Below are 15022 nucleotides of genomic sequence, written 5' to 3'. Positions count from 1 at the left end.
GTAAGGAAGCACTAACCTTCTGTTAGCAAGCGATGAATACACTTCTCTCCTGTAACACAGAGAATCGCACGTTTGGGATCAAACACATCACTTCTGTTAATGCGGTCGGGAAATGGACTTCGGCATACCAGCGGGGAAAGCGTCCAGGCAGGAAGTGACGCAGTCGGTGAGATGGGGGTAATGCTCCGGACCCTGAGAGGACAGGGACGAAGACAGGCACACAGACAGACAGCACACGGCCTTCTCCTGCAGCCACTCCGGAACGTTCCCCAGGGCCCTGTGGACGCGGAAGACAACGAGAGAGAACTGATGTGGTGTAGCTGCGCGCGCAGGGGGGAGCGTGACTGGGTAGGACAACAAAAGCAAGGAACACCTACTTGGCGACGGCCCTCTTCAGCGGGTTCTTTGGCTGCAGTGTGGTGTATATGACGGCCAAAGAGTCCAGGCAGGCCAGAAGTAGGGGACCCGCTGAACACTCATCCTCTCTCAAATGCTCCAGCATGGATCCAGCCTGCATCCATGCACGGACCCTCTCATTAACAAACACAGCCCCCTTTTTCACATATATATATATAAATAAATAACATGGTACTAACATGGTACGATAATCAGGAGATGCTCGATTGCCCTATTTCTCATGTTCCCAACTCTCGCGAAGTATTTTCAAGCATCAAAACTGCAGAACAAACATTTACGCTCGTTCCAGTAGTTTGGGTAACTTCCTTGATCAGGCCCAAATTTATTCCATTCATAAGCCTGAATAAAGTCTGAATAAAGTGGTGTCCTGGTGAACAATTTGTCTGGGGTCTTGATTAATAAACAAAACCACTTCACGGAGAAGTGGCTGCAGCTTATAGAGGCATGAGCATGCAAAGCTTAGCTGCAAAGCTGCATGCGATCTGAGCAGACTGCGAGAGCAGCTGCACACAGACTGAATCATAGACATCTAGATGACTGGTGATGCTGGATAAATGATGCCATGAAAAAAATAAATGTGCAGGGGTGACATTTGTTCTTGCCAATCTTAGAGTTTTGCTGGACAGAATAATATAGTTGCATAGTGCTTCTGTTTTACATTCCTTACTTTTTTATACAGGTAACTTCAAAGACTGGAATGTTAAAAAAAAAATTCTATATTTGGATTTACAACTTTGAATCAAGTAAATTGGGAATTTAGGAATGACGATCCGTTTTCAAATTTCAATTTCAAGCTTTCACTCTCAGCCTATAGTTACAAGGCATTTTAACCAATCACCTTCAGCCTATTGCTGCCATCACACACCTTAGACATCCACTGGATCTGCTGAACCGGATCAGTGGAAGCCAAACAGTCCTTCAGCATCTGGGCAAGATGCCTGGATGAGTCATCTCCATCGACAGAAAGGGAGGCTAAGCAAGACAGGAGCGGGCACAACGTGAGAAGGTAGTGCAAGCTGGCAACCAGTCTACCCCAAGCCGCCGCTTACTCACCTACCAGGCTCTCCAGCCTGGCGCTGTCCAAAGCCAAGACGTCCACTGTCGGAGCTTTCTTCTTCACCACCATGACCAGCTCTACATCATAACGGCAGGCAAGGCGGCGAGAGAAATGTAGCAAGTTGACATAAGACAATAAAGCATGCAAGGAGGCGCTGAGAGCTGGCCAAATACTACAAGCTTCTCTAGCTACTAGATGTTAGCTGACTAGCTACATGCGTCAGCTATCTGCCAACTGGACAAAGTGAGCCATCAAGGCAATGCTAATACAGTTTCCTTTTATTCAGCATTTGAGTTTGATTAACGTCTTTATACGGCATAAAGTAACACAGTCATATATACTGTACACACCGATCACACGTCAAAATGGAATTTAGCAAGCAGCGAGCTGTATTTCTGCAACACTTACCACCATAACACACGTGTGACACGTAAATTCCGGAATCGTCACATAAGGCCGCCCAATACTACTTTTATTGGTCAAACGGAATAACCTGAAAGGTTTATTGGCCAAAAGGCGCGTCAGTTAAATTTGACGCTCCCGGGCGCTAAAATCTACATAGCCGCACCTACGATGTGTCCGATTGGGTCTAGTGATGAATGCCACGCCTCTTGACCCGCCCACTCGCGAGGCCACGGTAAGATGCTGAAAGTTTCAGTGAACAAAATCTTTTGACGCTTTCATTACTTTTTCGGGTTAATAAAGCAACAAAAACGAAGAATACTATGGAGTGAAGTCGGTGGCTATGTCATTCGTGCCTTCTCTCAGGGTAAGACGTTTTTTCACTGTAACGACGTATTGCTCTATTTTCCTTTTTGGATAGGGACGTGGGACAATAGGAATCTAGCTCAAAATTAACGATTTAATATTAACATACATAATTTTACACGGGGATTAATAGAATACTGTCGCATTGCTGAGATATACAATACCGTAGCTAACAAGTGTGATCTGCATCCCTTATTTAAAGATGGTGAAAGATTATTTTAAAATATTAATTGTGTGCCTTAAAATAAGTGTATATATGTTCAGTACTGTAATTGTATTGTGGTTGGGTGACATGTAAATACATTTCCGTCTGGAACTGGAGGAACTCTGAACCCAGACTTTTCTGTAGCATTGCTGCGAGGCCTGGCACTTTAGTTTTATCATTAAGTGCCCTCTACTCACACAACGGTTTTTCATTTTTATTCGCAAATTAAAATTAAAATATTATTACCTGAATATGACTATTAACCGTAGGTTAAATTTCTTTGTCGTAAAAAATGAGAATGGAATCTACGGCAGCCTTTTCAAAAACATTCCAGTTCTCACCAACAATGTGTTTTTAGCACAGAAAGTACACAAAAATATGATTTACTTCTGATATTAGCACTAGCTATTCAACCAGAAACCGTATTGGTGGGAATGCCATAACTAGACCTGACAGGAAGTGGATCTAATTCCCTCCCTCTCCCCAGAGTGAAAAGACCCTCGTGTTGTTTCCTTATTGATAGCATAACATGACAATCCATAATTCACATGTCATATGGACATCATGAAGCCTTGCCTTTGTCTTTCCATATTGGCCAGTAATCTGTAACACTCTGCCTTTCTGGTGTTTGTTAAGCATGAACTGTCACACTGCTTACATAAGACATTACACTTGAAATTTGAATAGTCTGTTATACTCTGTTTCAAAGCTGCAGATGGGTGTGTATACAAGCTATTTAGTCTTCACCGTATTGTCGAGTATGAGGCTGAGAGCCCAGCCGAATCATCATTTAAAATTCAGACATCACGGATTCACCGTCTGATGCTTTTGAAAGATTTGACTTCATTGTTGTTTTATTATGCACCATCACATGTAAAGGCACTTTATGATGTACACATCTCTTCAACCTCATCCCCAGAACTGTATATTTACTCCATTAACCATTTATGAGGTCAGTGAAGCATGTGCTTTTCATTGAAACTGAGCCTGAAAGCTGAGTCTTATTTTACCACACAACCTCACGGAAAATGTCGAATTGGGTTTTACACGTTTCAGCTCTCTCTGTGTTCAAGCCGAGACTAATTATTATTATTATTATTATTATTATAGTGAAAGTCTGCTCCCCCCTTTCTCCTTCGCACTCCTTCGTCCTATGCCGTGCATCTTTCGCGCGCTCCCTCTCGCTCCATCACCCCAGCCATACTCTTTCTCCCAGCTGCATCACCTTTTTATGCCACATATGTTTTTCATAACTGAACTCTGTACAATGGGAAAGTGTGACGGTCCATTCACGTCAACCGGGTTGATTTTGGTGGCAGTCGGTTTGTCTGGGGCCCTTTCCAAACCCTGGAACACTTCCCCCCCCACCCCCCTTTCACCAAGAAAAGCACACTTTCACGTGACTGCTCCTCTGTCTTCCATAAAAGTGCCTGAATTTGTTGTGACTCTCATACTTGACTGTTTTCCCTTGTTTTACTTGTAAGTTGGCACAGCTCTCGGAAACAGCTGTCCGTGGGCGCTCCTTTTCACTCCCAAATGCTCTTCCGTGTGGGTCTGTGTCTGTGTGTGCAGTCTGGCGCAGGGCTGAGGGGGCCCGGGTCCGACAGCATGGCAGAGGGAGACGAGGGTTCGCCGGGGGAATGGAAGGAGAAGTACATGGCTCTGGAAGCGCTGCTCTTTAAGTTCCGAGGACAGATGAGTGTGATTCGGGAGCTCACTGCCGAAAAGGTCAGTGCACGGCACCGTTTTTAAGGCGCATATCGACCTTCTGGTCTCTCCTCTGTGCCTCTCCCCCACTTGTCTATGATTAACTGGTTACTCAAGGGTCTTTGTACGTCATTTTATTCAACCTCATGCTGAGTAAAGGAAAAACTACAAGCCCCATCTTTTAGTAAACTAATTACAGGACAGGAATGTGGTTTTACTGTATCCATCCTCCAGTGTCTTGCTGGCTGCTTCCCTTGTCTTCGTTTTCAGTCCTGTTTATGGAGTCCATCAGCTTCATGCATTAACAACTACTTGAATTTATATGAGTCAAATGGTGAAAGCACACAGTCAAACACACAGCTTTTTTTAGTAGCAGCAAACAGCTGCTTACTGAAGTATTGACCATGTTTGGTGTTGTACAGCCAACCGGGTGTGTGTGTGTGTGTGTGTGTGTGTTTTTATTTGGATGCCATGGCCTACTTTTTTTGGTCCACTGGGAGAGCTGATTAATATAAGCGGTTAATATAAACAGACGCCTGACCACAGGGCTCCGGACTGCTGCATTACGGGATAGCACAAAGTTTACGGAACTGCAGATGGTAGATGTGACAGCATGTGACACAGCGACTTCTGAAAATGTGCATGTTGCTGAGACAGCTTTCTATACTCTTCTCATACCCTTATTCCAATGATTACTGTAGATGCTTGTATTTGTAGTTTTTTGCCTCAGTTTTCATTACTGCTCAGTGATGACCGAAACAAAGGCAGAATTAAAAGCTGGCCCACACATACACCTGCCTGTCCACTCTCGGGGCGGCCAGAGCGAAGGGGCTGCGCCTGAAGGCTCAAATGCCTGACTCGTGCCAGCCCGTAATGGGCCGGGGCATGCTCGATGCCAAACCACCGTTACAGCTGTGTTCGGCGCAGGCATAAATGCGGTCAGTTCTTTAAACCGTTTTTCACAGCTAGAGTCATTACAGCCTGGCAAGCAGCCAAGTTACAATCAGACGTAAAAACCAATTGGATTATTGACAGTGGCACATTTTATTGCCAAACTCAGTTCACGAGTGGGAACAAATGAGTCTTTCTTTTCAAATATAGATACTTACTTTGTAGGTGTAAATGAGGCCGTTACTGAAGTAATTATTATTTTTTGGCAACTCTTGTTGTTGTTAGTCGTGCTGGCCGTGGGTGAGGGCGTACACTGCTTCCTGAGTGCTCATGGTATGCATTCACAACTAGCCCTTCTAGCACACTTCTACCCACCCTGCGCTGCCCCACGTCTGGGTGTGCTCACTGGGACCGAGGAGAGGTCGCCCAGAAAAAGAGGAGAAAAAACTAAACAAAACAAAAACAAGTGCTTATGCAGAATATCCTGCCTGCGCTTTTGTTCCCAGCCAGGTCCTGGATTGGTTTGGGATCCAGGGCTATAATGGCGAAGATTAGCACTGGGGTTTAGGGATATGCGTGAATGGACGTTCGGCCCGCCATGATTCCAGACGGCAGTGGAGAAAATTGGCCTATCAGAGGCGGAGGAATGGAGGAGAGGACTCTGGGACCGGGGAAGAGAAAGTGACAGAGATCCGCAGAGGAAGAGGACGAAGTGACAGGAAGATGAAAAAGAGTAGGGGGAAAAAGGGGCAGAGCAGAAAACAAACCATTTCCGTAATTACTGAAATGCCCCAGGGAGGAAATGCCTGGGTTTGTAAACAGTGTGTTGTACAGGAAGTCAACATGCAACTTGCAATACACGCACAACCACACTTTTCAGAGTGGAAGGAGAGATGAGGCTCATAATTCTCACCTTCAATATACTGTTTCTTGCCACTTGTGCTTTTGGCTGAATGTGAATGGTGTGTGATCTCAGCGCTGTGGCTGTGTTTCTTTAGAACACCAATGCAGTTTTTATTTCCCTGAGATAGAAGCACTCCTTCAGAGTAAATCCGTACATGCTGAAGCTCATTCAAAATGACCTAAACATTAATGCTTAACACCAATCTGGCCCTGCCTTTCCTTACACCACATTAATAACAAGCATTTATCATAAGCCACTGTCAGTCAGAAGGCAAGCACTGGTGTATTTGCTTTTGGCAGAGGAAAGCCAGACACGCCATGACTCCACTGAGATCACTGTTCAAAGAGGGAATCTGTTCTAGGTTAGCGCTCGTCCGGGTTGGCCACGCCCAGGTTGACTCCACAGAAAACGGGGGTGCCAACTCTGAAGACCCACAGCGCTCGCAGTCTCTGTTCTGTCCTGAAAACGCCACGCTTCGGACACGCATCCCAGCATCGTTCCCTTCTGATGTTCCTCTCCCAGCGTTTTCCCCACTTACGCGGTTTTTGTGAAAAGTACACACCGACAAGACGGTATGGGCTGTGAAATCCAAGTCCACCGCCTTTAAAAATCCCCCCGTTTGTAGGCCGTCGGGGCGTGCCAGCTTTGGCAGCGGCGGGTGAGAGCGCGCTGGACTCCCCCCGAACGAGACCGCACCGTTTTTTGTACCCCCGTGCGGATTACTGGTCGTGCGTGCGGATGGGTGATGCCGGGGGAATTCGGAACGGCAGAATCGCCCAGGCTCGGCACACAGGCAGGCTTTGTGCGCTGGCCCCCGACGTCAGGGAGGGCAGGCCGCACGGCACCCCGCCTGGAATGCTAGGAATGAAGGGGCCGGCTGCAGCCGGGCCCATATGGAGCCCAGAGAGGCGGGGCACAGGACCTTCAGAGAGACGTAGAGGGAAAAGTGGCGTTCAGTTTTAGTCGCATAATCGATGCATCGGATGAACGCGCGGTGGTGCCGGCGGTGATTGGGGGGTGTATTTTCAACGTCTCCGGCGGCAGGGTGTGTGGCAGTCATGAAACGATTGGATGACGGCCCTGGGGGTGGGGCTAAAGGAAGGTGAAGTTCCTGGCCTGCTGACACAGCAGATGCTCGTTACTGAAGTGTACTTCCAGTGTCCTGTTTTGGCAGTCAATGGAGGAGGAGGGCCATTGGGAGACTGGCTGTGCAAATTCAGCTGAGCTTCTCATTTAGCAAGGATGCGAAGTTTGGTTTTCAATCTTGCTTGGTTGAACCAGTCAGCTATTTGGGGAGATACGTTTATTATTTGAAAGTGATGAAGAAGTCTGTGCTGCAAAAGAAAATGTGCTGGGATCAGGTTCAGTGGTTCAGCCAGAGTTTGGATCGCTACAGCGGATTCTTTCTCTTATTCTCATCAGTAAATCGCATTGCACTCAAGTCGCATTATCTTCATCTTTATTCATATTTTACATACTACAGATAGTGTGCAATAGGGGCAATGTACAAATGGTATATCTTTTAAAGCTTGTGCCCAGCTATGACTGCGCCAACAGACAGCTAAAATATCTCAGTCCTCCTACTGTGGCGTTAGATTTATTTGTGTAAAGAAGGTTCATGCAATACTTAGTTTTAGTGGCCTTATCAGACTGAGCGTTGTGCTATATTTTGATTCCTGTCATTAGCTGTGGTCGCGGTGGTCTGCAGCTCGCTGCCACTGTGCTTCTCCCAGCAGGGCTCACGGTGCCCTGTAATTACACGGCCGTTCCGCCTGCTTCTATATCTTCACGTATAGGCCCGTGTGCCTTGCTCCGGTTCGTTGATGACCATGCTCACTCAAAACTGTTTTCCTGCAAAACAAAAAACAGGGCTTATTTGAGAGGCATTGGATAGCCCTTAGCGGTCTTAATCGAGTGAATGGTTGCCATGAGTCAGCCTCGAATGTAGCCTGCGTTTATTTAAAGGTTTAAAACATGTACCTGTTTGCGTCTTGGTTCTTTTACTTCATCCCATGGCAAGTTGTGACTGAAAACAAACCTGTATTTATGAAATATTTCTGGTGTGGTTCATGCATTACTTAACTGCGCGATCGTGATCACGGGATTTGTTTCACGTGTAAACGAGATTTGTTTATCGTTAACACATTTCTTCAGTTTTAATAAAGATATTTGTTTTTCGTGGATACGGTATTTGTTTCATATATGTCCGTACACAAAGTAAAGGTTATCTTGATCATATTAATTTGCTTTTGTGTTTAGTTGTCAATAAATCGCAGATAACTTGAGTTCAAATGGCCAGTGTCGCCGAATTTTTATGTCGTCCCTTCAACGTTGTCAGATAAACGTTCCAGTCTAGTTCCAGTGCTGGGCGGGTGGGGAACCCGGGTTGTGATCCGCTTCTTCAAGGTACGTCACCTTCTCAGTTGAGTACTACACAGTGTCTAACACTGTACTTGCATAGACAATTTTCTTTTTTTGAAATGGATAAGTCCACGATCTTCTATCACCAGTGCTTTCAAACAGTATATTCCAACAGAGCAAAACAGGTTCAGTATGAAGAACTTTGTTCTCACAAATGCCAAAACATTCTCTACATGTCTGGGATGTTTACACTGGAAGAGGCTACCAATGTGACGAGCATAAGGATTTGCTATTCTGCAGCAAAGCTGGACTGGTGGGGAAGAGACATTGTTGGTTATATGGACAACTGTTCACACATCTCCTGGCTCTGCACATGAACATGTTGGTGGCCATACCAGTTGACATTGTAGGGGAAGAGTTTTTAAAAACTCTTTGGCAGTTAATAGGTTAAAATGTAACCCAAAGGTAACAGAAAGTAATCATATTATGTTACTGTACTAGACTAATCCTTTGGATTATGTTCCAGGTACATTTTTAGTAGGTAATCAAGACTGTAACAGAATCTATTTTTAAAGTAACACTCGCAACAGTGAATACACAGCACAGTACCTGGCTACTGTAGCGTTTCAGCCTGTAAAAGCGCTAAAGCTATGAAGTTTAGTGTGCAAGAGCTTTTCCAGGCTTTTCTCAACTGGCTCACTGTACGTGGTGATCATTGGCGTGTGGGGAGGGGCTGGTTGGGCACTCGAAGGACAGACACAAAAGCTCCGTGTTTTCTGTGACCACAGGTTGTGCTCTTTTGACCTGCTTTTTCCGTTATGCGTTACAACTCAGTGACTTCAAAAGAGCCGTCCAAAGCATTTGACTCTGATAGCTTTCCCCAAATTTGAGCCAAGGAATGTGTGAAGTGGTGGGTGGGGTGTGAGTGGGAATGTACCATACAAGAGGCATATTGTTGAATTCAACTGGAAATCCGTGTGGTGCAGATTTGTGTGTGTGTGTGTGAGGGAGCAGGAGAGAGAATTTTTAAAAATGTTTTTAAAACCTTAATTATAGTTTTCAGTATTCAGCACTTATGTTTTCAATATTATTGTTTTCATAATAAGGAGTAAAATGCAGGAAAACATTGATAAATGTACAACAAATTATACTGGCGCAGGAAAAAAAAATCACCAAAATTAGTTATAGTTAGAAATTAGAACAGTATAGCACAAGATCTGGTTTTCCAGTATCATCCAGACATGCGGCTCATCCTCATATCCCTCTTTCCTTGGCTGCCACTTAATGCAGGTGTTCTGCTGAAGCAGTGCTGGGGAAACAACAGAAGAACTAGGGGAAAATACAGAAGCTCGTGCCATTGTGAGAATGTGGTATTGGAAAGGCTTCCTGAACTAACACTTAAGAAACTCCATCTGTAAACCTGCTCAAATAGCTGTCGGGTTTTTCCTTATTCTCCTTCATAGTCATTCCCGGAGTGGTGACCTTTAATGAGTGGAGAATAGTAGTTTTTTGAAAATGGTGTCTGTTAACATAAGATCATCTCTTTTATGGACACTTTTAAAGTTTTCTTTGTCTCTCTGCCTCTCATGTACACAGTGTTTGTATTCTTTATGCTGCCTTGCAGGTGCAGCAGTTGGAGAAGCAGGTTCTGGAAGCAGACCGGCGTGCCTATGAAGCTAACCAACAGGTAAACATGCACATCTGTGCAGTGATGCCTGGGCATGTGTTTGGGTGTCTACATCACCGGGTCAAAGGCAAGTTACACAAGTACACCCAGGTCCATGTGTGTGTGTCTGTGTATAAGGTGCAGTGGATGGAGGAGCGCCTGAAGGTAACCGATGTGCAGTCAGGGGACTCAGAGTTGAAACTCTTCAGACATTGCCAAGACCTGCAGGCTGCCTTGCAGGAGAAAGAGGAGCTCATCACCTCCCTGGAGCAGCAGCTTGAAGAGCAGGTCAGTACCTCAACCAGCCACCAGGGGGCAGACAGGACCTTTTACAATCGGACACCATGCAAAAGCCAACTCATCTTTCTCTTCAGTGTTTTCGAAAAATCCAATCATGGGAAATCAGTCAGTATTAATAAGTTGACATTGACAAATGAGAGCGCCCGGAGACTCACGACTCCCTCACTCCCACAGAAACGGAGCCGGATCCAAGACGCCAAGACCGTAGAAGAGAAAGCGGCCAAGATCAAGGAGTGGGTGATGAAGAAGCTGAAGGAGGTTTGTGTTCATGTGGCTGTGTTACGCGTGTGCCTTTGTGTCTGCACGAATCTGCCTTTTTAATGTAGCGCCTGACCTCCTCCTGGGTTCAGTTTGAAACGGAGAGCGCCTCCCTGAGGGATGCAAATCAGCAGCAGGAGTCTCGGATCCAGGACCTAAAAAGACAAATTCAGGGTACGGTTGCGTTAGCACGCACATGCACCAGGCAGCTCATAGCTTCGGTTCACCACAGTCCCTATTTGGCAGCATCGTTCTGAGGCTGAGCCTGATTGGTTGCGACTCTCAGTCCTGCAACAGGTGACGGGGCGCATGGGCCCGGTTCTGGCCGCACCGGGACAGGTGCAGCGCCTCACCTACGGCTGCGTCCATGTGCCAGCGAAGAGCCCGCGGGTGCTGAGTGGCTTGGCGCCAGCTCAGAAGAGCGTCACACACACGGACCGCAGGAGTCCCCCGGCTGGTCAGAGAGTTTGATGTGTGCATGATCTTTCGTTATGTATTTATGTTCAGGAGGACATGTAATTCACATATACAGTGCCTTGCAAAAATATGCAGTCCCCTTAAACATCCTCAGAGTCGTCTGGATGTGACACCTTGAGCCACACGTGACACTTTGGTGTTTTTCACCAAGTCATATATTTAGTTTAGGATTGATCTAAATTGATTAAAATGAAGGTTTGATGTAAGGAAATATTCTGTGGCAAAAATGTAGAACTGAAAATGCTGTTTGCAGAAGTGTTCAGTCCCTGTGCTGTGGAGACTCCACGTTTACACAGAAGAAAGTTGCTGCCCTAATGAGGGGACAGTTGGCTTACAACAAGCCTCTATCTGAGAGTCGCTATATAAGTGAATATTTTCTGAGTAAAGGACCTCATTGATTTACATACCATTGATAAGACTGAAGGAAACCTGGGGGGGGGGGGGGTCCTATAAGTTCTAGATATGAAAGGGCCCAAGATGATTTCCATGTGTTTGGGTATCCCAGTGAGCACTGCTGCCTTCGTTGTGAGGAAATGCTACTTTATATCAAGGCTCTGCCTAGACAAGGTCATCGCTAAAAACATGGCGTCTGAGCAAGAAGGGACTTGTGAGGGAAGCCACCCAAAGAGCTCCAGAGTTCAGTGGCTGAGACGGGAGTGAAGGCAAGATATCTGCATACAAGTGGCCTCTGTGGGAGGGTGGTAGAAAGAAGCCATTACTGAAGAAAAAAATGCAATCTGGAGTTTACCCAAAAGCATTAAAGTGACCCATCTCAACTGTGGGATATGGTTTGGTCAGATAAGAAAAGTTTTGTGTTTGGCCAATGATGTCAAGTGCAAGGCCAAGCCAACACACCAACAGTCAAACAACAAAAGGTGACTTTTTATTACTAAAAGTGAAAACCTTCAGCTTTAATTAGTGGCCACATATGTGCAGCTGAGGTGAACCAAAGAGGCGTCGGTGTGAACACAACAGGCCATGCTGAGTCTGCTCTCCAGAAAATTGCACCATAAATGGGTGACAATCGCTGCCACAAAGAGTGCAAAACTGGTAGAAACTTGTCCCAACAGATTTAATCAGGCAAACAGATTTAATGCTGTTATTTCCATAAAAGTTGTACGTGTGCTACCTAGTACTGGTCTGTATGGGTTGAACACTCATGCATGCATGCATGCATGCAGCATTTTTCATTTTATATATTTATATATTTTTAAAGGTCAGGTGACAAATAATTTTGAGTTTGAATTTTTACTTTTAGAGCATATTGGTTTGCGATAAGAAATACTGCCTAGTACAGTTTATGTAAATTTGTACTTTTAAGGAGGTGAATACTTTTGCAAGACCCTGTATGTACATATATTATGAGCTGTACAAACATACCCAGTCATCGCTAAACCTTCTCACAGACAGTGGGGGAGAAATCCTGTGTCCTGTGTACATTTAAACCTGCAGTTTAGTCAGTGTAGAACAGCCTGGGTGAGGTTTCAGGAATAAAGGCTTTTCTGCAGGTTCTTCAGCATAGTGGTAATATTTTACACTAAACTGTAGAGAGTTCATATTGTATGGAATAGACATGTTCATAATTCAGAATCTCATGAAAAGATTCAAAGGCCACAACATTTTGTATTAGTAGTCACTAAAACTCAGGTTTCTTAAATATCTAAAATGGCAATTTCAGTCAGAAAAACATAAATTAAAGGTCAAACAAGCATGTCATCATCAGACATTCCACTGATTTTTCTCTTTTCACGTAGCTTCTGGTAAGCAGCATGTCTGTGTCGGGAATTCCGCCAAGCCAGGCTTGTTGTCTTGCCAGAAATGCTACCAGATGAAGCGCTGTGGCAAAGTGATTCTGGCTGCCCAAGGTGGAGGCCCCCGTGACTATAAAGCCTTCCACCGCACGGCCAAGGCTGTTGCGCAATACACACTTGGTGTCTTCTTAATGAAAGGCAATGTGGGCGGGGTTATACAGACAGCCAAACAATGAGAGTGAGAAGCTTCTCATCAGACATGCTGCCAGTCGTGATCAGTGATCCATGCTGCGTTTTGCAAACGTAGTGCATCAAACTAGCTGGAGAGATAATATTATGTCCAGAGTCGTGTCATTGCAGCTATGAAGAGTGCAGTAAGCCAGGCTTCCTTCTTCCTTCTCCATAGACTGCAGCATGAAGCTCCAGAGTCCAGAGGGTCCCGCTTCTAAAATGCACGAGTCAGAGGAGGAGGGGGAGGTTGAGGCTTTGGATGCGTCACCTGGCGGCATCTCCTCTGTCCCGTCAGACGCCGCGGGTGGATGCGGAGGTCCCGAAGTCGGCCGCCCCGCCAGCGAAGCCTACCTCACCGCCTCCGACGACAGCAGCTCGCTCTTCGATGATGACTTGCAGCGGGCCGAGTGCCTCGCCTTCTGCACCCCAGGCCCCGACGGCACAGGCAGGGCCAAAGGTCATGACGTGGCCGACCTCAAGGATGGCCCCTCGGACGAGCTGAACAGGCGTTTCCGGTCGCACGGGCTCACTTCTCTGACCTCCTCCAACAAGGCCAGCACACCCAGCCCTGTCCTAACCTCGGCACCCACCCCGAAACGTCCCACGCCCTCCCAGGAGGGCACGCCCGCCTCTCCCAAGCAGCCCCGCCTACGCACCCCGAATGCCTTCAGTGTTAACATGGCTCTTGCCAAAAAGCACCTGAGCCAGCCTCCACCGTGCAGCGACGCGGCCCACGGGAGGAGCCGCAACGCCATCAGCATGCTCCGCCCGCTCAAGCCCCAGGAGACCGACCTGGACCAGGAACCGGAAATGGAGACCGGCGAGCCCGCACTGCCCGTAGGGCCATTGAACACGCTGGCAGAACGGGGGAAGACCTCCGATGCTTCTGCAGCTGGGAGCAAGCCACCCACCCCGCCTCTGCACAGGTTTCCCTCCTGGGTGAGCGTCACCTCCTTTACACCTCAGGCTGGGAGCGGTGTCTTTGAAGTACACATCCGATTTTTATCCCGAGCAGCATGGATGCAAAAATCTGCTCTGTTCAGCATTAGGGTCACTTTCAGTGTGGCTGGGGATTTTGTTTCTCTCCATAACACTTCAGCGTTCGGAGTTGGTGTCCCCTACACCCACACCTCTCCTGCGTGCACACACACACATCTCTACAAACAGCTAGAGCTTAATTCTTTTTTTCTCTCTTTCTTGCCTGAGAGTGCACTTGCTTGCATCCTCTCTTTGTGCATTCATCCACTACCTTGACGTTGTACTCAGGAGAGCAGAATATACGCAGTGGCCAAATCCGGAATCCGGCTGTCGGAAACGTCGTGTGCAGACGAAGCGAATAAAGGTAAGCTTTAACGTTTCGATTTTGCAACAGGCACCACAGTCCAGAACGGGCTTTCACCTCATCGCAGATGTGCTCCTTCTGTACCTCCTCTCACAGGCCTGAGTATGCCTGTGCCTGCACTCTGCCAGCGTAGGCAGGTTTTGATGCGTCTCTGTGCAGTGTCCTGTCTCCAGTAGGGGGGTGCTGATGCTTTGTCTGTGTGCATGTGTACCTGTGCTCATATCAGTCCTGTGCTCTTTGTCTAGACTCCTCCCACCCGTCCTCACACCCCGCCTTCACGCTCTACACATCTCTCGTCTACAGGAACATGAGCACGCCCGTCTACACTACAGTCAAGGGGGTAGGCGTGGTTTGGGCGATGGCCGACGTTGTCCTCCGGTTGGCTGGGAGGTGAGGGCGGGCCTTTACTGCTGTGTTCTCCCCCGCAGAGGGCGACGTTGCTGAGCAGCGGTCAGTTTTCCGAGGAGTTGTCCAGCTCGGAGGAGGATGGGAGCTCGGAGGAGGGTCAGTGGAACTCCGTCGAGGAAGAGGGTGACTCGCACGTCTCGGGCAAAGGCAGTAGCCATGACAGCCCCCGCTCTCTCAGGAGAGGTACACGTATATACACACACACACACACACACACACACACATACACACACACACATAGACACACACACACACACATAGACACACCAGGCTTCTCCC

General features: G+C 47.0%; 2 protein-coding genes across 10 annotated transcripts in view; one reads left to right on the top strand and one right to left on the bottom strand.

The window, feature by feature from the left end:
* Positions 1-1869, bottom strand: part of thada (THADA armadillo repeat containing) — a 49212-nt gene extending 47343 nt beyond the window's left edge. For all 3 annotated transcript variants that reach the window (XM_035531387.2, XM_081724345.1, XM_081724344.1), the window contains exons 1-5: positions 1471-1869; positions 1283-1389; positions 378-511; positions 129-277; positions 17-49 (exon numbers count right to left, since the gene is read on the bottom strand). In XM_035531387.2, the coding sequence (XP_035387280.2) occupies positions 17-49; positions 129-277; positions 378-511; positions 1283-1389; positions 1471-1543 (496 nt within the window). In that variant the 5' untranslated portion in view covers positions 1544-1869. The remainder of the gene's footprint in view (positions 1-16; positions 50-128; positions 278-377; positions 512-1282; positions 1390-1470) is intronic.
* A 232-nt stretch (positions 1870-2101) lies between these two features.
* The window catches only part of plekhh2 (pleckstrin homology domain containing, family H (with MyTH4 domain) member 2), a 28379-nt gene continuing 15458 nt past the window's right edge, over positions 2102-15022 (top strand). For 4 of the 7 annotated variants that reach the window (XR_014126518.1, XM_081724675.1, XM_027002576.3 and 1 more), the window contains exons 1-11: positions 2102-2243; positions 4020-4175; positions 9935-9997; positions 10115-10264; positions 10451-10534; positions 10627-10708; positions 10821-10991; positions 13169-13932; positions 14260-14335; positions 14581-14675; positions 14764-14926. Coding sequence is in view for 6 of the 7 variants with exons in the window: in XM_081724675.1 (XP_081580801.1) it covers positions 2220-2243; positions 4020-4175; positions 9935-9997; positions 10115-10264; positions 10451-10534; positions 10627-10708; positions 10821-10991; positions 13169-13932; positions 14260-14335; positions 14581-14675; positions 14764-14926 (1828 nt within the window). In the remaining variant the exon portion in view is untranslated. Of the gene's footprint in view, positions 2244-4019; positions 4176-9934; positions 9998-10114; positions 10265-10450; positions 10535-10626; positions 10709-10820; positions 11007-13168; positions 13933-14259; positions 14336-14580; positions 14676-14763; positions 14927-15022 lie in introns of those variants that run through there. The other 3 variants (XM_081724676.1, XM_081724677.1, XM_081724678.1) reach the window with 3 other exon arrangements.

The sequence above is a fragment of the Electrophorus electricus genome, chromosome 12 (genome assembly GCF_041902795.1).
Source record: "Electrophorus electricus isolate QZ-2024a chromosome 12, ASM4190279v1, whole genome shotgun sequence".
Taxonomy (NCBI): Eukaryota; Metazoa; Chordata; class Actinopteri; order Gymnotiformes; family Gymnotidae; genus Electrophorus; species Electrophorus electricus.
The sequence above is the reverse complement of the archived record's forward strand: the minus strand, read 5'-3'. Positions and strand labels throughout refer to the sequence as shown.